The sequence below is a fragment of the Tripterygium wilfordii genome, chromosome 4 (assembly GCF_013401445.1).
Source record: "Tripterygium wilfordii isolate XIE 37 chromosome 4, ASM1340144v1, whole genome shotgun sequence".
Classification (NCBI taxonomy): Eukaryota; Viridiplantae; Streptophyta; class Magnoliopsida; order Celastrales; family Celastraceae; genus Tripterygium; species Tripterygium wilfordii.
Window position 1 is genome coordinate 1630834 of NC_052235.1, and position 20395 is coordinate 1651228.

The window sequence follows — 20395 nt, forward strand, 5'->3', positions numbered from 1 at the left end:
AGGCGTTTCGGCCAGCCCACGTTCGTTGGATGACGTTTTAGCCCACGTGAATTTCTCGTTCCAGCCCACAATACACACACAAGTACGCGTTTCTTCATCTCCGTTATCGCGATCTTACTGAATCCATCCACAACTGAGCTCGGACACCTCACGTGAACCACGGTGACTCTGCTGCATATACACTCAGCTACGACGACGGGATTCGCGACGAGCTCAACTCAAATCAGGTATGTGCTCGATTTGGCCATTCAATTTGTTTACCGTTGTTGTTGTTTGCGATGTGAGGGTTAGGGATTTCGGCCAAATCATGTCTGCCTTTAGGGTTTGATAGAGGTGGCTCTAACACATAGCTCTTGCTCATACGCTGGTCTCGGGATTGCACTCAATAATTTTGTTAAGAACATGATTTCGTCGAATCGACGAGTCCTTTTTGCTTGCCTTAAGCGGTAGTCATCGAAAGATAATTAGAAAAAGAATTTATCTTGTGAGGAGGAGGAATGCATGCACCGAAAGATAATTAGAGAAAGAATTTATCTTGTGAGGAGAAGGAATGCATGCATGAGGGACTGCACCATGCTATTAGTGTTAGAATTCTCTAATGCATTTTACACAGCAAAGGATTATAGGTAGGTTGTAGGGTATAAGATTTATTACTTTAACATGTTCTATAACATTTATTCCAAATGTTCTACTGTCTATATGTAAGTTGGATTAAAAAATCTGTCATATGTGCTATAAGATTTATTCCTTTAACATGTATATTCAGTACTTTTCATCAACTTAATTAATCTTATTCATCTACAGTTAGTATGTATTGCCTTAATTTTCATGTTCTCTTGAGAATATTATACACATTTTCTGAATATTGGATTATTGTTGATGATTAAGTAAACAAATGTAGGGCATCCGTGTTTGCATTGTCTTCACAGCATGTGCATGATGTTTGGTTTATCTTTAATAATAATATTTGGTTTAGCAAACTGAGTTTGCGTTGGTATGGTGATTAGTGTAATTTGTGTGTCAATAGAATTAGGGTGTATATTTTTATTTATTGTATAGTTGTGTGCCTTAGCATATATATTTGTTGATAAGTTATAAACATCGCCCTTGTAACGTAGTATGAGTAATACAACCACACCTCCTGCACCATCAACCCAAGCTGCAGACAAGGCCAATTGGGACTCTTCCCAAACCAAAGTGTTTGTTGATCTTTGTGTCGAACAAGTAAATGAAGGACGTAGGCCTGGTTCACACTTCACCAAAGAAGGTTGGCAGAAGATAGTGACTGGCTTTTTTGAGAAAACAGGGAAGCGATATGATCAACCACAATTCAAGAACAAATGAGACAATCTGAAGAAGGATTACAAATTGTGGAAGAAACTGCGTATTCATGACACTGGGACTGGATGGGATAGTGTCCGTAACACTATTCTTGCCGATAATGACTGGTGGGAGAAAAGAATTCAGGTAAATATGTTGATAAAGTTTTATGCATGTTTTGGACACTTTAAATGTATATAGGTTGCTGTTTGAATTTTTATTTCAATAAACTGTCCCTATAAGGAACTTTATACAATTTGTTATGCATAAATGTGATTGTCTCCATGTTGGATATTGATTTTTGGGTACTTACGTCATCAATGATGATTTTTGTGAGTGTCTAATATGCCACTGTATGAATTTTATGTCAATTTTATGGACCTGAAATTGAAATTTATGCAATGTGTTATGCATATAGGACATATGAAGGAAGTTATGTGAATGATGATGTGATTATTGCTGCTGTATGACACTGTCAGTTGTTGATGTCTACTTTAGGACCTTATGTCAATTTTTTTTCCTAAACTGAATACTAATATGCTTTGCCTTATTTTAGTATATAAGCTGAATTATATCATTTGCATATGTATGCTTTACGTGCTTCAAAAGCTCTATTTTATATGCAATATAAACATTGAATTCTATCCAATATTCTTCTAATACATTTCAGGAAGACAAAAAGGTTGCAAAGTTTCGAAGCCAGGGACCAGAAAACCTTGAGCAGTTGGAGGCACTATTTGATGGACTTGTGGCCACTGGTGAATTTGCAATGTTCGCAGGTGCATCTAACCAAAATGCTGGCCAAACTAATCAAAGGACCAGCGCTGGAGAAAATGTGGATAATATCCATCTCAGCTCTGCTGCTTCCAGTGATCCAGAGTTTGACATAAACATTGAGCAAAGTAATGAAGTAAGTAGCTCCCCCACTCCGCCAATTCGCCAAGTTAGGAGGAGATCAGTAACACCAGGGAGCCGTGGGAAGAAGAAGCGTAGGGCATCCGCGTCTGATTATCGAGAAGACATTAGCAAGTCCTTGGGCAATCTTGTGTCCGCTGTGAGCAGCCGGACAAATGCAATTGCCGGTACCCCTATTTCATATGCAAAAGCTGAAATTGCTGACTGTATGAGAATTTTGGAGGAAATTCCAGAGACTGCCGAGATGGGAGATTTGCTAATGTTTGCTCTTAAGTTGTTTCAGAACAAAGATCATCGTGAGTACTTCACTGCCATGTTACGCAGGGACTGGCAGCTTGCATGGTTGAAGATGATGTACGCGGACGCAAAGGCGGGTGGGGCAGGAGGCAGTGACTGAAGAATTTAAGAAATTTTTTTGAATAAACAGTTATTCTATCTTGAGAATTGTTTATGTTTAAATTTCATACATCTTTAAATCATTAGATGTTGACAATAGTTTTCCATTTCAATAATCGTAGTTGTTATGTTTATTGTGATTGAATTTCAATTGTTAAATGTTTGGACTTACTTATAATGGTATTGGCAATCTTGTTATATAATCTTAATATCGATTTGTCTAGTTTTAAACAAGAAGTTAATTCCATTTGCTTTTGACAGGATATGGATATATATTCCGATGTAACTGAGCAGTTTATTATTGAAGAACTAGCGGCTATTACGGGGGTGGCACTTGTTGCGGCCGGTGAGGCTATGTTTCATAATCAATGTACACCTTGTTGGACTTCATGGTACACAGGCCATATGTACATGACAGACTTGTTACGTGGTAATAGAAAAAAATGTTTGTCTGTGTTGAGGATGGATAGAAGGGTGTTCAGGGACTTGTGTAGTGAATTGAGCACGAGGTATGGCCTCACACCATCTCGTGAACTAAGTGTAAAGGAGATAGTCGGGATGTTTGTTTACACGGTAGGAAATGGTGTCGGTAATCGTACTGTGCAAGATAGATTCCAGCATTCTGGAGAAACAATCCATCGCCAGTTTCATAATGTATTGAGTAGTTTGATTCGGATGTCAGACGATATTATCAGACCAAGGGATCCAACATATTCGACAGTCCCGAAGTACATAGAAGAAGACGACAAATATTTTCCATACTTTAGGGATTGCATCGGGGCAATTGATGGTACACATATTCATGCGTCAGTCCCGAATGATGATCGGACAAGATTCATTGGGCGAAAAGGCGTGACCACGCAAAATGTGATGGCGGCATGTGACTTCGATATGATTTTCACATATGTGTGTGCGGGTTGGGAGGGATCGGCGCATGATTCGCGAATTTTTAGTACGGTTCTCTCTAATGGAAACTCAAAGTTTCCCCACCCTCCCCCTGGTAAGTCATATGAACATATTTATTATAAACTAGTATTTTAATTCAAATTTCGTTAGTAAGTAACATTAACTGTCCAATATGTTACAGGAAAATATTACTTGGTTGATTCAGGATATCCGAATCAAAGTGGATATCTAGCACCGTATAGGGGACAGAGATACCATTTAGAAGTATTCCGAAATGGTCCTGATGTATCGACACCACGGGAAGCCTTCAATCATGCACACTCATCTCTCCGTTCGGTTATTGAGCGCACATTTGGGGTGCTAAAAAATAAGTGGCACATTTTATCAACAATGCCCCCTTACTCATTTCGCACTCAAGTGAAGATTGTGGTTGCATGCGCAGTTTTACATAATTTCATACGATTGCACGCAATGGATGACCCGGACTTCACTGCATATAGTGATGATGACCACAATCTTCATGTATCAGGCATGGAAGCCAGTACCAGTGGAGTTGGAGCGAGCACTTCGGAGGACCAACCATTCATTGGTGAGGATCTAGAGATGGCAGCTCTCCGCGATATGATTGCGGCAGAAGTGTTTGCATCGTACTAGATTATTATTATTATTTTTTAATTAACAAATGTCATCAAATGATGTAAACTACTTTATTTTAAACTATTAGGGCAAATGCAATGGTTGGTAGGTAATGGGGATAGTAAACTGTATTGGGAAATGTGTTTTGCTGATGTGGATAGGAATGAAAATGTATTGTCTCTTGCCATTGTACAATGATGTTAAATAGATATTGGTTTAGTTAGTTAATTTTGGTGACAAATGTTTGAATAACATACAACAATATATATACTATTCAAAATGATTTTCTATAAAATTACATTAACCATAAATAATTATTTTAATTAATAAAATTTTACAGCAAATAAATACAATATTTAAAAAAAAATAGTAAATGATGGAAGAAAAATTTTAAATTTCATCCTGTCCATTTTTTGTGTGTGTGTGTGTATACATGGGTTTGGGTTTTTTAAAAAAACTAAAGAGAGAGATGGGTCTTGTAATCGAAACAGTATCACATACAAAACAGTATCACATACAAAACAGTATCTCATACGAAACAGTATCACATACAAAATAGTATCTCATACGAAACAGTATCATATACAAAATAGTATCTCATACGAAACAGTATCATATACAAAACAGTATCTCATACAAAACAGTATCACATACAAAACAATATCACATACAAAACAGTATCTCATACAAAACAATATCACATACAAAACAGTATCACATACAAAACAGTATCTCATACGAAACAGTATCATATACAAAACAGTATCTCATACAAAACAATATCACATACAAAACAGTATCTCATACAAAACAATATCACATACAAAACAGTATCACATACAAAACAGTATCTCTTACAAAACAGTATCACAGGAGAGAGAATAGGTTTACAGTTGATGTTTGTGTGGGCCCACACCAGTCCAGCAATTTGAAGCCCCAATAGAAGTATTTGTTCCCAAAATTGGTCCAGCAACTTTGATTGCCAAAAAGTCCATCATTGTATGAATTCAACCTCTCCATTTCCCATTAAAGATCCATTTAACCCATCCATTCTTGCCCTAAAGCCCACCATTGCATTTGCCCTTATGCAATGTAAACATTTTGTTAATTTATATTAATATTATTAATTATCTAATATAATATTTAAATTAGTATTATTAATTATATAATATTATTACTTTATATTAATATTATTAATTATTTTTATACTCAAAACACGAAACTGCGGTTGACCTGACCGCACCACACCACAGTTTTAAAAGTAATGCGCCAAACAGCTTTTTGCGTTCCAACTCACCTCACAGCACCACAGTTTTATAACTCACAGCACCACACCACACCTCACAGCATTCCCAAACAAGCCCATTAGAAGAGCGGGCTCGCGGCAATTCTCTCCATCCTCACCAAGTGATTTTGCTGTTGGTTTATAGAATGGGCCCAATTGGCCCAGATTTAATGGTTACGTCAGAAACACTTTTTGAGGTAATTAAAGTGGCCCAGATTTTACCTTCAAAAGCAGAGACAAGGCCTCAAAGCCCATGACCTTTCATTGGGCTTTCAGTAACAATTTTTGGACTGACAATGTCCATTTGTCACCAAAGTTGTGTAAATGGAATTTTCGTTTAACCTATTATTTATTTTTATAATGAGAAATATTAAAGATGTTAGATCGATTGGTAAATTCATTCTAATAGTAACCGGTGGGTTTAGGATTGTGTGCGAGGGGTTGATATCGCAAAATGGACCGATGGCCTTTGGAAATGTTTGGGTCTTTGATGCATGATAATGTATTCTGTCTTGATTTGGAATAAAATTCTTGCTCAACAATAAAAAATTATAATTATAGGAGTTGTGATGTGAAATATTTGCAAGGCACAAGTAATAAAAAATGAATAAAATATTGTTCCCACGAGAATGTTTTGACAAATTCAAGTATGTGTCAACCTAAGCAATTATCACAGTAAAATGGGAAAACGAATTGTTTGGGTTTGTTTTATCTAACACTAAAGCAAGTATTTAAAGAGATTAACAACTGATTAACAATTGAATCAATCAACCAAGCAAACAAAATGAAAAGAGTTTTCAAGAGGGTCAAACACTAGGGTTCCTAATTTCACCTCCTTTTATCCAGTTGAACTTCATTAATCCATTAATCCTCAATTCTCAACCCGAATGTTGACAATCGATCTCCCAACCTATTCAATGTTCTATTCCTAGATACTTCAAAAATACTTTTAATACAAGTTCCTGTTATTCTTAACAATCGGATTAATATATCAAAAACCTATTAAGAACGGTGAAAATCATTTAGCAATTGCACAAGTCATACACCTATATTCCTATGGTTCATGCAACATATGTTCTCTATGCATTCTTGCAACCCTAAGTATCTCCTTCCAGTCTCAACCTAAGGATGATATCATCCAAATGGTGATCAAGCATTTGAAAGCAATAAGCACATCCGTAGAAAATCAACATTAGGGCAATAGATTCAAGAACAATAGATCAATTTCATTCAATCTTCAAAGAGGGGTTCCATTAGGACCCCTAGTTAGAGGATTAGTTCTTCATAAGCAAGGAATACAAAACAAGATCCAAAATAGCAGCCATTAAATACAAGAACAAGAGAGAGAAAAAAGAGAAATATCTGAATCCCCTTTGTTCAAGCTCCAATGGCTACTGTAGAGAGAGACTCCAAAACCCTTCTTTCTTCCAAAAGTTGTAGAATCTCCAAAAACCCTAAAAATCTACCATTTTATACACCATTTCACATGAATGTTGTTTAGAATACCCATTGGTGTCGTTTTGAACTAGATCCCCACGAGTTTGGGATATTTTCGGACATTTAAAATCTTCAAAATGGCGATCTGAGTTTGATCGATTGATCGGATTTGCTCTCTATTATTCCTTCAATAAAGTCCGATCGATCGGAATTCCGCTCTGACTCCAAATTTATCATTTTTTTATCCGATCTAGCTCCTTTTATTCAATAAGTATCCCGACACTTGAAATGTGCAAATAACAACCTCTTAGACAATATCAATCCCAAATTGACTCTAAACGATACAAGATTACATGTAAAATGATGTATAATTGGGTTAATTATACTTTTATCACCGAAAGATAAGCATCGTTCACTTTTAGCACCAAAAGATTTTTTGTTACAAAGTCGTCACTCATTGATTCAAAATGAGACATTTAAGGGATTCGGTCAGAGTTCCGCTGATGTGGCATTAAGTTCGGTCAGGACTTCTACTGACGTGGCCTTAAGTTAAAGGTTATTGGTCAATATATGCTTATGTGGAAAAAATAAAATTAAATCTTTATATATTACCACATAAATTTTCAAAATTCCTAACATACCCCTCCCTCCCCAAATTCTCCCGGAGTTTTTCCGCTCACCTGAATCTCTCTTTCTTTCCGTATATCAAAGCCATCTGATATAAGGCTTTCTCTTGTAATTAGTCTCTCGATAAGAAGCTTCCTTTTGATCCTATGGGGTTAATCTCATCTTCTTGAAGAATTACGGATTCCTAAATCTAGAAAGGGAAAGCGATTGTACTCCAATTGCTCTTTCTTGCTATATATTCCATAACTCCTGGTATTGTATACACCATATCCAGATCCCCACAATAAACTTCACTGGTACCTTCACCTGTGCCATTGTTGGATGAGAGTGAGAATAGAAAGAAAGGAAAGCCTAAGGCTAATTGCAACTGAGCCATACCCATTTTCATCAGGGAGAGGGGACGAAGGCCTGCAATGACGTAGGAAATCACAATAGTTGGGCTGGAATATTTCCGATTGGCACTGCCAGTGGTGACGAAGACTCCGGCCCCGACCATGCCTCCAATTTTAGATTTCATGCTCGTCTGTTGTAGATAAAGAGAGAGGGGAGATGTAAGAGAAAGTAACGGGTTTTTAAAAAAAAAAAAATTAATGACACGTCATTTTTTTTTTAAAAAAAAAACTTAGGTGGAATTTTTAATATACATGTCAAATTGCCACATAAGCGCATTCAATTTTGTAATGGTTGACCTTTTGCCACATAAGCCTTGACCCTGCCTGATACTGTAGCAATTCTGACCGAATACTTAAAATGTCTCATTTTGAATCAATGAATGACGACTTTGTAACAAAAAATCTTTCGGTGTTAAAAGTGAACGACGTCTATCTTTCGGTGACAAAAAATATAATTAACCCGTGTATAATTATATGTATACAATTAGCACATCAAATTGTCTACTTGGTTTTGCGTCATCGTCACTGACGTTGGCTGTTGACAGACGCCAACTATTTTGGGATTTGGATGTGCACATTCATTCCTTATTGTGCCAAGCACGACAAAAAGCTCTACCCCACCAAACTAATTAACAGTACTGTCAATGAGATATTTTGTTGTTTTAGTGTAGGCTCTAAGAATATAAAATATAAATGATTAAGGCTTTGAAGGTAATTATGATTTTCTGGTTCCAAATTATGCAAAATTTGAAAATTTTTATGTGCACTGATCATATACTTGACTATTTGCCTATTTGATGGATATGTGCACATGTAGTTCTCAGTTTTGAGCTTTTTTTTTCTTATCTGAATAGAATAAGCATGCAATATCCGACATCAACTACTCAAATGTACGTTGACATCTTTATTTGATTAATTAAGGTGCTCCGCTGAACTTCATTATACATACATACATACATAAATATACCTATATCTATATCTATATCTATATATATATATGTTGTTTTCATGCCTTTTTCCATTTCGAAGCTTCACTCTTTTTTTTTTCTTGGCATCTGGTTCCTCTTTTAAACCATGCTTTTGCAATAGCATCCTTCTCCTAGTTGAATTATGATTAATTTTCACTATAATCTATACGATCTAGAACGTGAACCGTCCATTAAAAGCACTCTCATTTATTCCCGGATGTAATAATATTAAATACATATGGGCAACACCAAATATTACTATTATATACCAAAAGCATGTAATAAAGTTATTAAAACGACATCGTTTGCTGCAAGTCAAAGTCTTCCCCTTAAAGAATGCAAATGTGAGACAGTGTAATTTAATATTCCTAATCATTGCATTATTGACCAAATCGAAATTGGATTTTTATTATTTTGTTTAATTAATGTCCGTGGCACAGGGTAGCTAATATGGAAGATGTTGGTAGACAATTTTGATAGTAATGTATATTGTAAATAATAAATGATAGCAGATATGGTTCCTGAATTGAAATGTTGGTAGGTGTTTGGTTATACTTTTGCTGGTAACATATTTGCTGTTAAAATTATTGTGTAAATTACGTTTAGGGGTATTATATATTTTTATTGTAAAATATTAAAATAAGTAATAAACAATTTATAATATTAAATAAATAAAATAAAAATAATTTGTTTCAACTTTTTAATCTGTTTGGACTTTTAAAATTTTTTATATAAATAATAATATTTAAAATTATTGTGATTAATTGAACCAATCGTATTGGAAAATGATGATTGGGGGTATTTTAGGTAGTTCAATAAAGAATGGAGGAACGACATAATTGGAAAATGGTGCCTAAAGTGTCTCAGAATTATCTAAAATGGGACAATTTCACAAATGACAATATATTTTAAGAAAAATCTCCGTATTTGGATCAATAAAATATCATTGGGTTGCAAATAATCACTTATTGTCGAAATACCATGTTGGTACACCAAACTGACCCTAAATTTGGCTCTCAGTTTGATTCCTCACTATAAGAAGCAGAGAACCATACGTATGTACACACTCTTTGCTCTCACAATCATCATCAGAACAAGTAGCTTATTTTCGAAAACAACCAAAGAATAAGAAGTTGTAAATGGCAGCTGGTTTAGTAGATGAAGAACAGGAGATTCTGGAGTCCTATAATTTGGAAACTCAAAAGACTGAGCTAGACGATGATGGAAAAATAACAAGAACTGGTACATATTCTCTCTCTATTTTCTATAAATTGGGCAATTCTGGGTTGTTTTTGTGATATAGTTTGATTATGCAGGGACCGTGTGGACTGCAAGTGCGCATATAATCACAGCCATAATTGGTTCTGGAGTTCTTTCACTGGCTTGGGCTGTAGCCCAACTTGGATGGGTAGCAGGCATCGGCACACTCTTAATCTTCGCAGGCATCACACTTTACACTTCTGCTCTGTTAGCAGATTGTTATAGGTACCCTGATCCTGTCACTGGGAAAAGAAACTACACTTACATGGAGGTTGTCAAAGCCCACTTAGGTGCCTTTTCTCTTCTTCTTCTTCTTCTTCCAATTGTCATTTTTTTTAAAGAAAATATTGATGATATATATAGATGCCTTGAAAAATCAGGAGGAAGAATGCACATGTTGTGTGGGCTTGTCCAGTATGTAACCCTGAGTTTGTTCGCAGTGAGCTACACAATCACCACTTCAACAAGCATGGTGTGAGTACTACATATACCATATTATCTATTTAATATTTAGTTTAATATCATTAACATATGATATGATCGATGGATCATTGATCATTTGATTGTGGTTGGTTTACTTTCAGGGCTATAGGGAAATCAAACTGTTTTCACAAGGAAGGTCATGAAGCCAAATGCAAGTTCTCCTACAATCCATACATGGTTGGATTTGGGATTGCTCAGATTTTTGTCTCTCAGATCCCAAATCTCCACAAACTATGGTGGCTCTCTATTTTGGCTGCCACCATGTCTTTTGGATATGCATCAATTGGGATGGGACTGTCATTAGCAAAAATTGTCTCAGGTGATCATATTCGATTTCCCAAAACGGACAATACTTCTATGAGTGGATATATTGGTCAAAATCTCTCTCTCATCTCCCTACTTGCTTCTTCTCCCTACTTTGCTTCGTCTTGTAAGGTCCCTAATGGTAGTTCAAATATGAACAGGAAGCGGGGAAAGAACCACTCTGACTGGGAGAGAAATTGGAGAAGGCTTAAACGCAGCAGCTAAAGTCTGGACAATGTTCAGAGCGATTGGTGACATCGCTTTTGCTTCTACATACACTTGCATTCTAATTGAAGTACAGGTAAACAACAACACTTCATCAACTTTAAATAATTTATTTTGAGGCAAGTACCAATGTGAGACATTTGAGAGGTGGTTCTTCAATTCTTCTACATATTGAATGCAAAGTGTTTCTGCAACATTATGTACTAATTGTCTAAACAGGACACGCTAAGGTCATCACCCCCTGAAAACAAAGTGATGAAGAAGGCTAACAGTATAGCTGTGTTAACATCAACTACTTTCTACTTGTTGTGTGGTTGCCTTGGCTATGCTGCTTTTGGGAATGAAGCACCAGGCAACTTGCTCACTGGTTTCGGATTCTACGAGCCCTTCTGGTTGATTGACATGGCCAATCTCTTCATTGTGATCCATCTCATTGGAGGCTACCAGGTAATTGCTTTGTCTGTTTTCATGATTTGAACCTGCCACGCGTAAATTACAACGAACAATGCTACGTTTCGAACAGGTAGCATCCCAGCCGGTATTCATTGCCTTCGAATCATGGGCGAGCAAGAGGTGGCCTAAGTCGAGATTCGTAACGAGGGAGTACCCGCTGAGAATTGGCAACAAAGACTTCAATTTTAGCATCAACTGTCTGAGGCTAACATGGAGAACAGCATATGTTGTGACGGGCACGGTGGTTGCCATGGCATTGCCCTTCTTCAATGACATAATAGCGCTCCTTGGAGCCATTGCGTATTGGCCATTGTCAGTTTATTTTCCAATAAAACTGCACATCAGGCAGAGTATGGTTAGACAGGGAAGTATCAAGTGGTTACTCCTCCAGCTTTTGAATCTGGTCTGCCTTCTTGTTGCCATAGCTGCGGCAAGTGGTGCCATTGAGGGTTTGTACAAAGGCCTTAAAACTTACAAGCCCTTCAAGTTCTGAGAAGCAGGCTCTTCATTGTTGTGGTTCTCAAGAGGATCATGGGACGGGAAACGAATTCGAAGCCGCTCCGGATTGACTATGCTATTTATGTCTTTAATATAACTTCTCTGAAATATGTTCATTGTAGAAACATTGTCTTCACAGCATCAGTGTACTTCATTTCACAGCACATTTAAAACGAGCAAGTGCTGTTAGATAGTTGGCCATCTCCATGCAAGAGATGTTGATCCAGTAAGAGAACAAACTGATGCAGTCAATGAAGCAATTGATTGAACACCTATCAGGCCATCACAATGCACATACTCAACCAACCAGATAGGATGAGAATTGTCCAGGCTTGAGCCAAATCATCTCTAAATCAAGCTGACACAAGCAAAACCCAAGCTCAAGTACCATATGAAGGAAGGAAGCCTCACCTATATGTTTTGATGCAAACTGCTCAAACAACAGGTTGAGCACTTAACTTGCAATCTGCAACCTCCCAAACAATAAAACAAACACCTGGAGAGCATAAAGATTCTGATTTTTCATTGTTTGTGAGAAGGAAAACAATGCTAGGGAGAAGGAAAAAACTTTAAGATTATTAAAAAGTAGGGAAAGTGCCAACTTTGAAAGCGCTAATTCACCAAACTAGAAGCGGAGTGCCTTAGTTTTTCAAATTAACGAGAGTCTTCCACTACACTGACATGGGCTTGTACTAATACTCCACTAGACTGGACTTCCTTGTCTTAACCGGCCAGTTTTGAGTCACTTGGGCCTCTTGTCCATCTGATTTTAATTGAATTGGGTTTGTCTGATTACATTGGCTTGACGAAGATGTCCTGGCCCATGAGGAATATAATGTGTCTGAAACCCAGGCCAAAATTTCCGTGATAATGGACCGATCAGAACAAAACCGAATGGGCCGAATAACTTGGACCACTGAATGGCTTGGAGGACTTGGGCTTTGCCTAATCTTTAGTATCGTCTTGGCCCAAGTGTCTCACGTATTCTGTGATGGGACCCGGGGCCCTGTAATGATTTTCAAATGGTACAATTCTCATCTTATAATTTGGTAGGTGTATCACATTATATCATATAATTTATTTTTTTTGTTTGCCCACCATATTTATTCTTCACAATTGAATGAGAAAACTTGGGGAATTCCATATTCCCTCCCCCTTCTAGATTGCAGATTTTCCTCCACTTGCACGTATATTTCCTCTGCAATTGCATTTTATCAAAAAAATTTTTTTATTTTCTCGTTCTAATAATGCAGGATATGATCACGATAAAGACCAAAAATTTGATCACCAACCATATGGAAGTCAAGAAGGGATAAACCTTTCCCTTCAAAACCTCAAACCTAAAAGCAAACACATATCTGATACTCATGACCATCATCAGAAACGTGAGGAACTATGGAAAGATAAGGTTACACAAGATGTCGCTGTGGAGAGATAAGGAGGTTCCTCACCAAGATCAGATAGAAAAATATGCTGAGTAATCTTGTTGGTTCAAATGAGACTTTATCAAAGACTTGTGATAATTCAACTACCCTCCTTCTTATCAACTCATCAGGAGAATGTGCAACAGTCCATGAAGACTATCCTCAACTGATCTTTATTCCTTTTTCATGATCTTTCATCAAACTTTTATCATGCTCTTTTCATCAACCAAGTCAATTGTAGTTACAAGTGTATGTTGTGTATAGAGCATAATAGATACGTCTTGTATCTATAAAAGACAACTTGTGTTTAACGTGTAAACTCGTTTTTTACAGCAATAAAATTTCGCTTAGTATTTCCTTCAAAGTATGAGTCCTACTTTTATTTAAACCTACCATATTGGTCTTCACAGCACAACCACCTTAATAGAACTCTACCTTCCCCAAAATCATGACATAGTAGATCTACTATTAAAATATGCACTGAAGTGGTTCTAACCACATTGTGATAACTTTATTTTTGGAATATTAATATTTAAGTTTGGCTAGAATGGTGGTAAATAATTAATTTATTTATTTTTTCTCTCATTTTTCGATTCGTTTAAAGTTAAATTAATTGCGTTTCCACCTAGTTCGCGACTGAAGACTAACACCAAGTCTGAATTTAAGCATATAGTAAGTAACAAAGACACGGACAACCATTGAAGTTTTGGTTCCGCAAGAAAGTCAGGAAAAATGCACGATAAGCGATTAAGATATTAGAATTTTTGGGTTTATTAATTTATCATATGCACGTGACTAGACTTCCATAATATGTCCTGTCATCTTCTAGTTTTCGATCTGTTTGATATATCCCACATCGATTGGTTATGTGAAACATATGTTGAATATAAGAACAAGTCTCCTCTCACTTCAATAAGGCCTTTTGGGATGAGTTGAGTCAGAGCCCAACTTTATAGGATGGTATCGAGCAAGCCGACGGGGTTGAAAACTCCAAGTGTAAGTGGCGCAAGGTGCCCAAGTCTGGCTCGCGACCCACACACGTGCAGGGGATGTTTGATATATCCCATATCGGTTGGTTATGTGAAATATATGTTGAATATAAGGACAAACCTCCTCTCACTTCAATAATCCTTTTGGGGTGAGTTGGATAAGTAGTCAACTTTATAGGAAGATCCAAGTATCAATATAGAATATAATAGATATTAACGTTTAGATTTATTTTATTTATTTATAGACAAAAGGGCCAAATAGAAGCTTAAATAGAAAACAATATGGAACGTTGTCTTCCCATCAGTTGGCAGTGGCCAACTTAATGCCCAAGAGTTGTCATCTCTTCTCGGCCACAAGCTTGCACTCATTTGTTCTCTTCAGTTGTCTCCATAGTATTTAATTAGGTCTAAAAAACGTGTTTGTTGAATGAGAGGTGTTAATCGGTTGGATTATGTGAATCCAATTTGAGATTAGAAGTACTCTTAACAATAAACAGACTCCTTTGTGGAGCTTATCGTTGCGATTAGCCTTATATTAGATCCAATGTCACACACATGCTTCTAATTGATATTTATGTTGCTTCTTCCTCCATATTTAATTAATTAGTTGGCTTCCAACTGAAAAAATTATAGAGCGACACCAATATGTTATTACCATCTGCTATTCAACTCCCACCTTGATCTATATGCCAAATTAAATCTCACTAGCTAATTAGATACGATCCAGAAAAAAAAAAAAGAAGATGTTTAAAGAGCCACCACGTTATGCTGAAAGAAGATTCGTTTATAAAATAAAAAACACAAGATATGCTTCTTGACCATGTTGTATTTTATGGATTAGTACGTCAAGGTTTATGATTATCTGAGTAGAATATGATATTTTAGAGCCCTTTATTGATAAACTCATCTTTTCTAATCACATAAAATTATGATTTTTAATCAATGTATTTCATTTCATATGAGATTTCATCACATACACATTTATTTATTTAATGAGGAACTCATAAAATATACGGTCATATTGGATCGCATCCTACATGATAAACCCTAAGTATGTGAATCCCTTTGTACTGCATGCACAAAGTAATTATAGGACTTTCAACCTATGAGGCGACTCTAAGAAATTTACTTGACGTGAGAGTTGAATTCATGACCCTTTACAAAATTGAATCCAATCCATAACCCCTTGTCTTTGTCAAGGGTTTATCCTGGCAATTTAGCACAAAGCCAACCCCTGAAGTTACCATTACATATATATTAATCACAAGTAAATATTGATCAACATTTTCTAGAAAATATTATTCCAAATGGAATGAGATTAAGATTGAAGCGTGACATATGCTTGTCTTTCTAGAAAATATAGACCAAGTGGAGAAGAAGAGTACAAAAGCAGCAGCAGCCGCCATGGAAATTAAGAAAAAGATACTAATCTTCTTTCCAAACGTTGACCAGTCAACAGTCAATGCGTTCATATTCGAGAAAAATAAATAAAAAGTATGAAGCTTCCGATCAAGTGGGTACGTGTTGTGGGCACCAAAGGTGGGACCTATAAATAACACAAATGTTTTGACTCACTGGGACGATTGACTTTAAAGCAAAACCATCAACAAATGCCCACGATAACTCATCAAAACCACAGATCTACCACCAGAATTGTTATTTACCTACAACGCCATATGGTCTCTCCTTGTAGTCCGAACAAAACTTCACTTTTCTTAAAAGACATGCAACATGCTAAAAAGATTTATACTGAGAATGACACCCCACATCGTATTAGTTTATTATCTGTACATTTGATACGATTCTCAACTCGAGCAATTAAATCTATGCACATACAAGTTTTTAATTTGTTAGGATAAATTGGATCAAAATTCAATGTATCATTATAAGAATATTACTCACAGACTACTCTATGACTTGACTCAATTTCTTTTGAAAATGAAGGATTAACTGTTATCTCAACATATTCGGTCGCATTGTGAGAAATGAAATGATATGATTGGTAATGGCAACCTTCAATGGTTCTACAACAACCTCTTGAGAATTGAGAAAAAGTTGGCACTGGTAGGACCCAGCCAAGAACCATTACAAGTAAGTTCATCCATCTAAACGGTAAAGAACGGAACTCCAGAAATTTGACTCCTAACAGTAACAGTGGCAAACACGCAAATTATAGCCATTCGCAGTGTCTTTTAGCGAGGCTCAGTTCTTGGGAGTTACGGACCATATATATAAGGCTCTCGTCTCCTCCAGCAAAATTTAAACTCGGCCGTTGGTTTCCCTTTCCTTTCCCAGCTTAGATCAACTAACTGAAACTAATAAAATGTCGAAACTACCCTCAACTTCGAAAGAAACACCACTTCTCCTCTTCACTCTACTTCTGACCTTCCTACCCTTCGGGGTAATTTCACAAAATCCGAATGCAGAACAAGCAATCCTCTTGGATCTCAGGCAACAATGGGGCAATCCACCGCCTCTTCAATCATGGAACTCCTCGTCCTCAACGTGCGATTGGCCGGGGGTTGCCTGTACCGACGGAACGGTCACCGTACTCTCATTTCAAAACTACAATATCACCGAGAAACTCCCGCCGGTAATCTGCGACCTCAAAAACCTCACCGTGCTTGACCTCTCCTTCAATTATCTACCCGGAGAATTCCCGAAGTTTCTGTACAATTGCTCGAAACTGGAGTACTTAGACCTCTCGCAGAACCTTTTCGTCGGTCCAATCCCCGACGATGTTGACCGTATCTCTGCACTACGTTATGTTGACTTTGGCGCCAACAATTTCTCCGGCAACATTCCGCCGGCGATCGGTCGATTGGCGGAGCTACAAACTTTGAAGCTCTATCAGTGTGAATTCAACGGCACGTTTCCGAAAGAGATTGGCGATCTGTCCAACCTGGAAGTCTTAGTGATGGCGTACAATGACAAGTTTGTGCCGTCGAGAATACCACCGGAGTTTGGAAAATTGAAAAAATTGAAGTCGATATGGATCAAAGAAGCGAACCTAATCGGTGAAATTCCAGAAATTTTGATCAATCTAACTAGTCTGGAGTATTTGGATCTGTCGATAAACAACCTGGAAGGCCCAATTCCGAGCGGTTTGTTTCTGTTGAAGAACTTGACCAGTTTGTTTCTCTTCCATAACAGACTCTCTGGTGAGATACCGAGAACTGTTGAAGCTTTGAAGTTAAAGGACCTCGATCTTTCGATTAACAATTTGACAGGTTCGATACCAGAAGATCTTGGAAAGTTAAAAGAACTTGAACTTTTCGCACTGTTTTTTAACCAGTTATCCGGTGAAGTACCTGCAAGTATAGGCCTAATTCCGGCACTGATTTCTTTCAGTGTTTTTAGCAACAACTTGAGTGGAATCGTGCCTCCAGAGCTAGGCCTCCATTCGAACCTTGAAGCATTTGAGGTTGCTGACAATCAATTCAGTGGCCAACTACCTGAACATCTATGCAGCAGAGGTGTTCTGCAAGGGCTCGTCGCGTTTTCAAACAATTTTAGTGGCCAATTACCTGAATCGCTTGGTAATTGCAGTACTCTGCGCACGGTTCAGGTTTACAATAACAAGTTTTCAGGCGAAGTTCCGCTTGGGATTTGGACGGCCGGTAACATATATAGCTTGAGGTTAAGCGACAATTTGTTCTCAGGACAACTTCCAAGTGAGATAGCATGGAACCTGTCAAGGTTGGAAATCAGTAGAAACAAATTTTCAGGCCCAATTCCTGGTGGAGTCTCTACTTGGACGAGATTGATTGTTTTCCAGGCAAGTAACAATCTTCTTTCAGGCACAATTCCTGCAGAATTAACTGCTCTTGCGAGAATCGATACTCTACTGCTGGATGGTAATCTGCTTTCAGGTGAATTACCTTCAAAGATAGTCTCCTGGAACTACCTTACCAACTTGAATCTCTCAAGAAACCGGCTTTCAGGCCGAATTCCTGCTGCACTTGGTTACTTGCCTGACTTGCTTTATCTAGACCTATCTGAAAACCAATTATCAGGTGAAATCCCACCTGAACTTGGTCAGTTGAAGCTTACAAATCTCAACTTGTCTTCCAACAAACTTTATGGGAGAGTCCCGGATTCGTTTGTTAACCTTGCTTATGAAAGAAGTTTCTTGAACAACTCCCATCTCTGCATCGATGATCCAACTCTAGACCTTCCAACTTGTTATGCTAAAGTTCGTGATTCCAACAAGTTGTCTTCCAGAAATGTTGCTATAATCCTAGCCCTTGCGATTACTGTTTTTATTGCTACTGTATTATTGACCTTATATGCGGTGAGAGACTACCTGAGGAAGAAGCGTGGACATGATCTTGCAACATGGAAGCTCACCTCATTCCATAGATTGGATTTCACACAATCGAACATTTTGTCGAGTTTGACAGAAAGTAATTTGATTGGAAGCGGTGGATCAGGTAAGGTGTATCGGATTCCGATTGATGGTGAAGATGAATTTGTTGCTGTGAAGAGGATCTGGAATGACAGAAAATTGGATGAGAATCTTGAGAAAGAATTTCTTGCAGAAGTTGAGATTCTGGGCACAATTAGGCACTCCAATATTGTGAAGTTATGGTGCTGCATTTCCAGCGATGACTCCAAGCTTCTGGTTTACGAGTACATGGAGAAGCAAAGCCTGGATAAATGGCTTCATGGAAAGAAGAGAAAATCATCATCAGGTTCGACCTCAGTCCATAATGTGGTCTTGGATTGGCCTGCAAGATTGCAGATAGCCATTGGAGCTGCCCAAGGCCTATGCTACATGCACCACGATTCCTCCCCGTCAATCATTCATCGAGATGTCAAATCTAGCAATATCTTGCTGGACTCTGACTTCAAAGCAAAAATAGCAGATTTTGGCCTTGCAAAGATACTGTCCAAGCATGGAGAACCCAGCACCATGTCTGCTGTAGCAGGATCCTTTGGCTACATCGCCCCAGGTAAGACCATTTCCAAGTGTTCTTTCATTCAGCTTCAGTTTGTTGTCAAAACAATTCAAGACATTCATGACAATAATTTTTTCTGTGATTTTCATGCAGAATATGCATATACAACAAAGGTGAATGAGAAGATCGATGTTTACAGCTTTGGAGTTGTACTCCTAGAACTAGTGACTGGGAAAGAACCCAATTACGGAGATGAGCATACAAATCTCGCAGACTGGGCGTGGCGCTACTATGCTGAAGGAAAGCCTGTGGTAGACATTTTTGACATGGAGATCAAGGAACCATGTTATTTGGAAGAGATGATTGCAGTCTTTAATCTAGGACTCATTTGTACCGGCGCATTGCCATCTTCAAGGCCTTCTATTAAGGACGTTTTACAGGTTCTTCGTCGGTGTGATTCGCTTAAGGGTGACGGAGAAAAGAAGGGAAACGAGTTTGACGTTGTTCCCCTTCTTGTCAAACCCCCTACTCATTTTAGTTTCAGGCGTAGCAAGAAGCTATCAGGCGATGATGAAGATGACCACAGCTTTGTGTAGAGTAAGGAGTAGGCGAGAAGCCCACTGAAAGTTAGGAAGTTTAGAGACAGTAACTTGAATCTGAACATACATTTTCGTTACCAGTATTCGAGTTGGTATGTATCCCAACAGTGGACTCCTCTACTTGGCCACCTTTTTTTTTCCAGCTACCACTTATTAACTATAGATTAACCAGCAAGCCTCTGGATTATAGATATTTTAGTGTACCCCGAAGAAGCATGTGCTCTGGCAAAACAATATTACCCAGATATAACAGTAAGTTACTAAAAACATCTTTATCACGCCATCTTGTTTGCTTTTGCAGTCTACCAACAGCAGCATCAAGGAGTCGCTAACACCTCGAGTCCAGACCAGTCCGTCCACCGCTCATGAAAAATATGA

General features: G+C 37.7%; 4 protein-coding genes across 4 annotated transcripts; all 4 read left to right on the plus strand.

Moving 5' to 3' along the window:
- Positions 1 to 61: 61 nt before the first annotated feature.
- On the plus strand, positions 62 to 2776 carry LOC119996353. Its single transcript, XM_038842944.1, has 3 exons — positions 62 to 227; positions 1119 to 1467; positions 1991 to 2776. The coding sequence occupies exon 3, from the start codon at positions 2090 to 2092 to the stop codon at positions 2630 to 2632; it is 543 nt and encodes a 180-aa protein (XP_038698872.1). The 5' UTR covers positions 62 to 227; positions 1119 to 1467; positions 1991 to 2089; the 3' UTR covers positions 2633 to 2776.
- An 85-nt stretch (positions 2777 to 2861) lies between these two features.
- On the plus strand, positions 2862 to 4331 carry LOC119996352. The gene is made up of 2 exons (XM_038842943.1): positions 2862 to 3631; positions 3719 to 4331. The coding sequence occupies exons 1-2, from the start codon at positions 2896 to 2898 to the stop codon at positions 4189 to 4191; spliced, it is 1209 nt and encodes a 402-aa protein (XP_038698871.1). The 5' UTR covers positions 2862 to 2895; the 3' UTR covers positions 4192 to 4331.
- Positions 4332 to 9942: 5611 nt separating this feature from the next.
- On the plus strand, positions 9943 to 12270 carry LOC119997723 (amino acid permease 8-like). Its single transcript, XM_038844904.1, has 7 exons — positions 9943 to 10124; positions 10199 to 10432; positions 10523 to 10616; positions 10727 to 10944; positions 11090 to 11229; positions 11373 to 11600; positions 11677 to 12270. Exons 1-7 carry the CDS (start codon positions 10022 to 10024, stop codon positions 12097 to 12099), a joined length of 1440 nt encoding a protein of 479 aa, XP_038700832.1. The 5' UTR covers positions 9943 to 10021; the 3' UTR covers positions 12100 to 12270.
- Positions 12271 to 16729: 4459 nt separating this feature from the next.
- On the plus strand, positions 16730 to 20284 carry LOC119996530 (receptor-like protein kinase 5). The gene is made up of 2 exons (XM_038843200.1): positions 16730 to 19472; positions 19572 to 20284. The coding sequence occupies exons 1-2, from the start codon at positions 16841 to 16843 to the stop codon at positions 20012 to 20014; spliced, it is 3075 nt and encodes a 1024-aa protein (XP_038699128.1). The 5' UTR covers positions 16730 to 16840; the 3' UTR covers positions 20015 to 20284.
- The last annotated feature ends 111 nt before the right edge of the window (positions 20285 to 20395 follow it).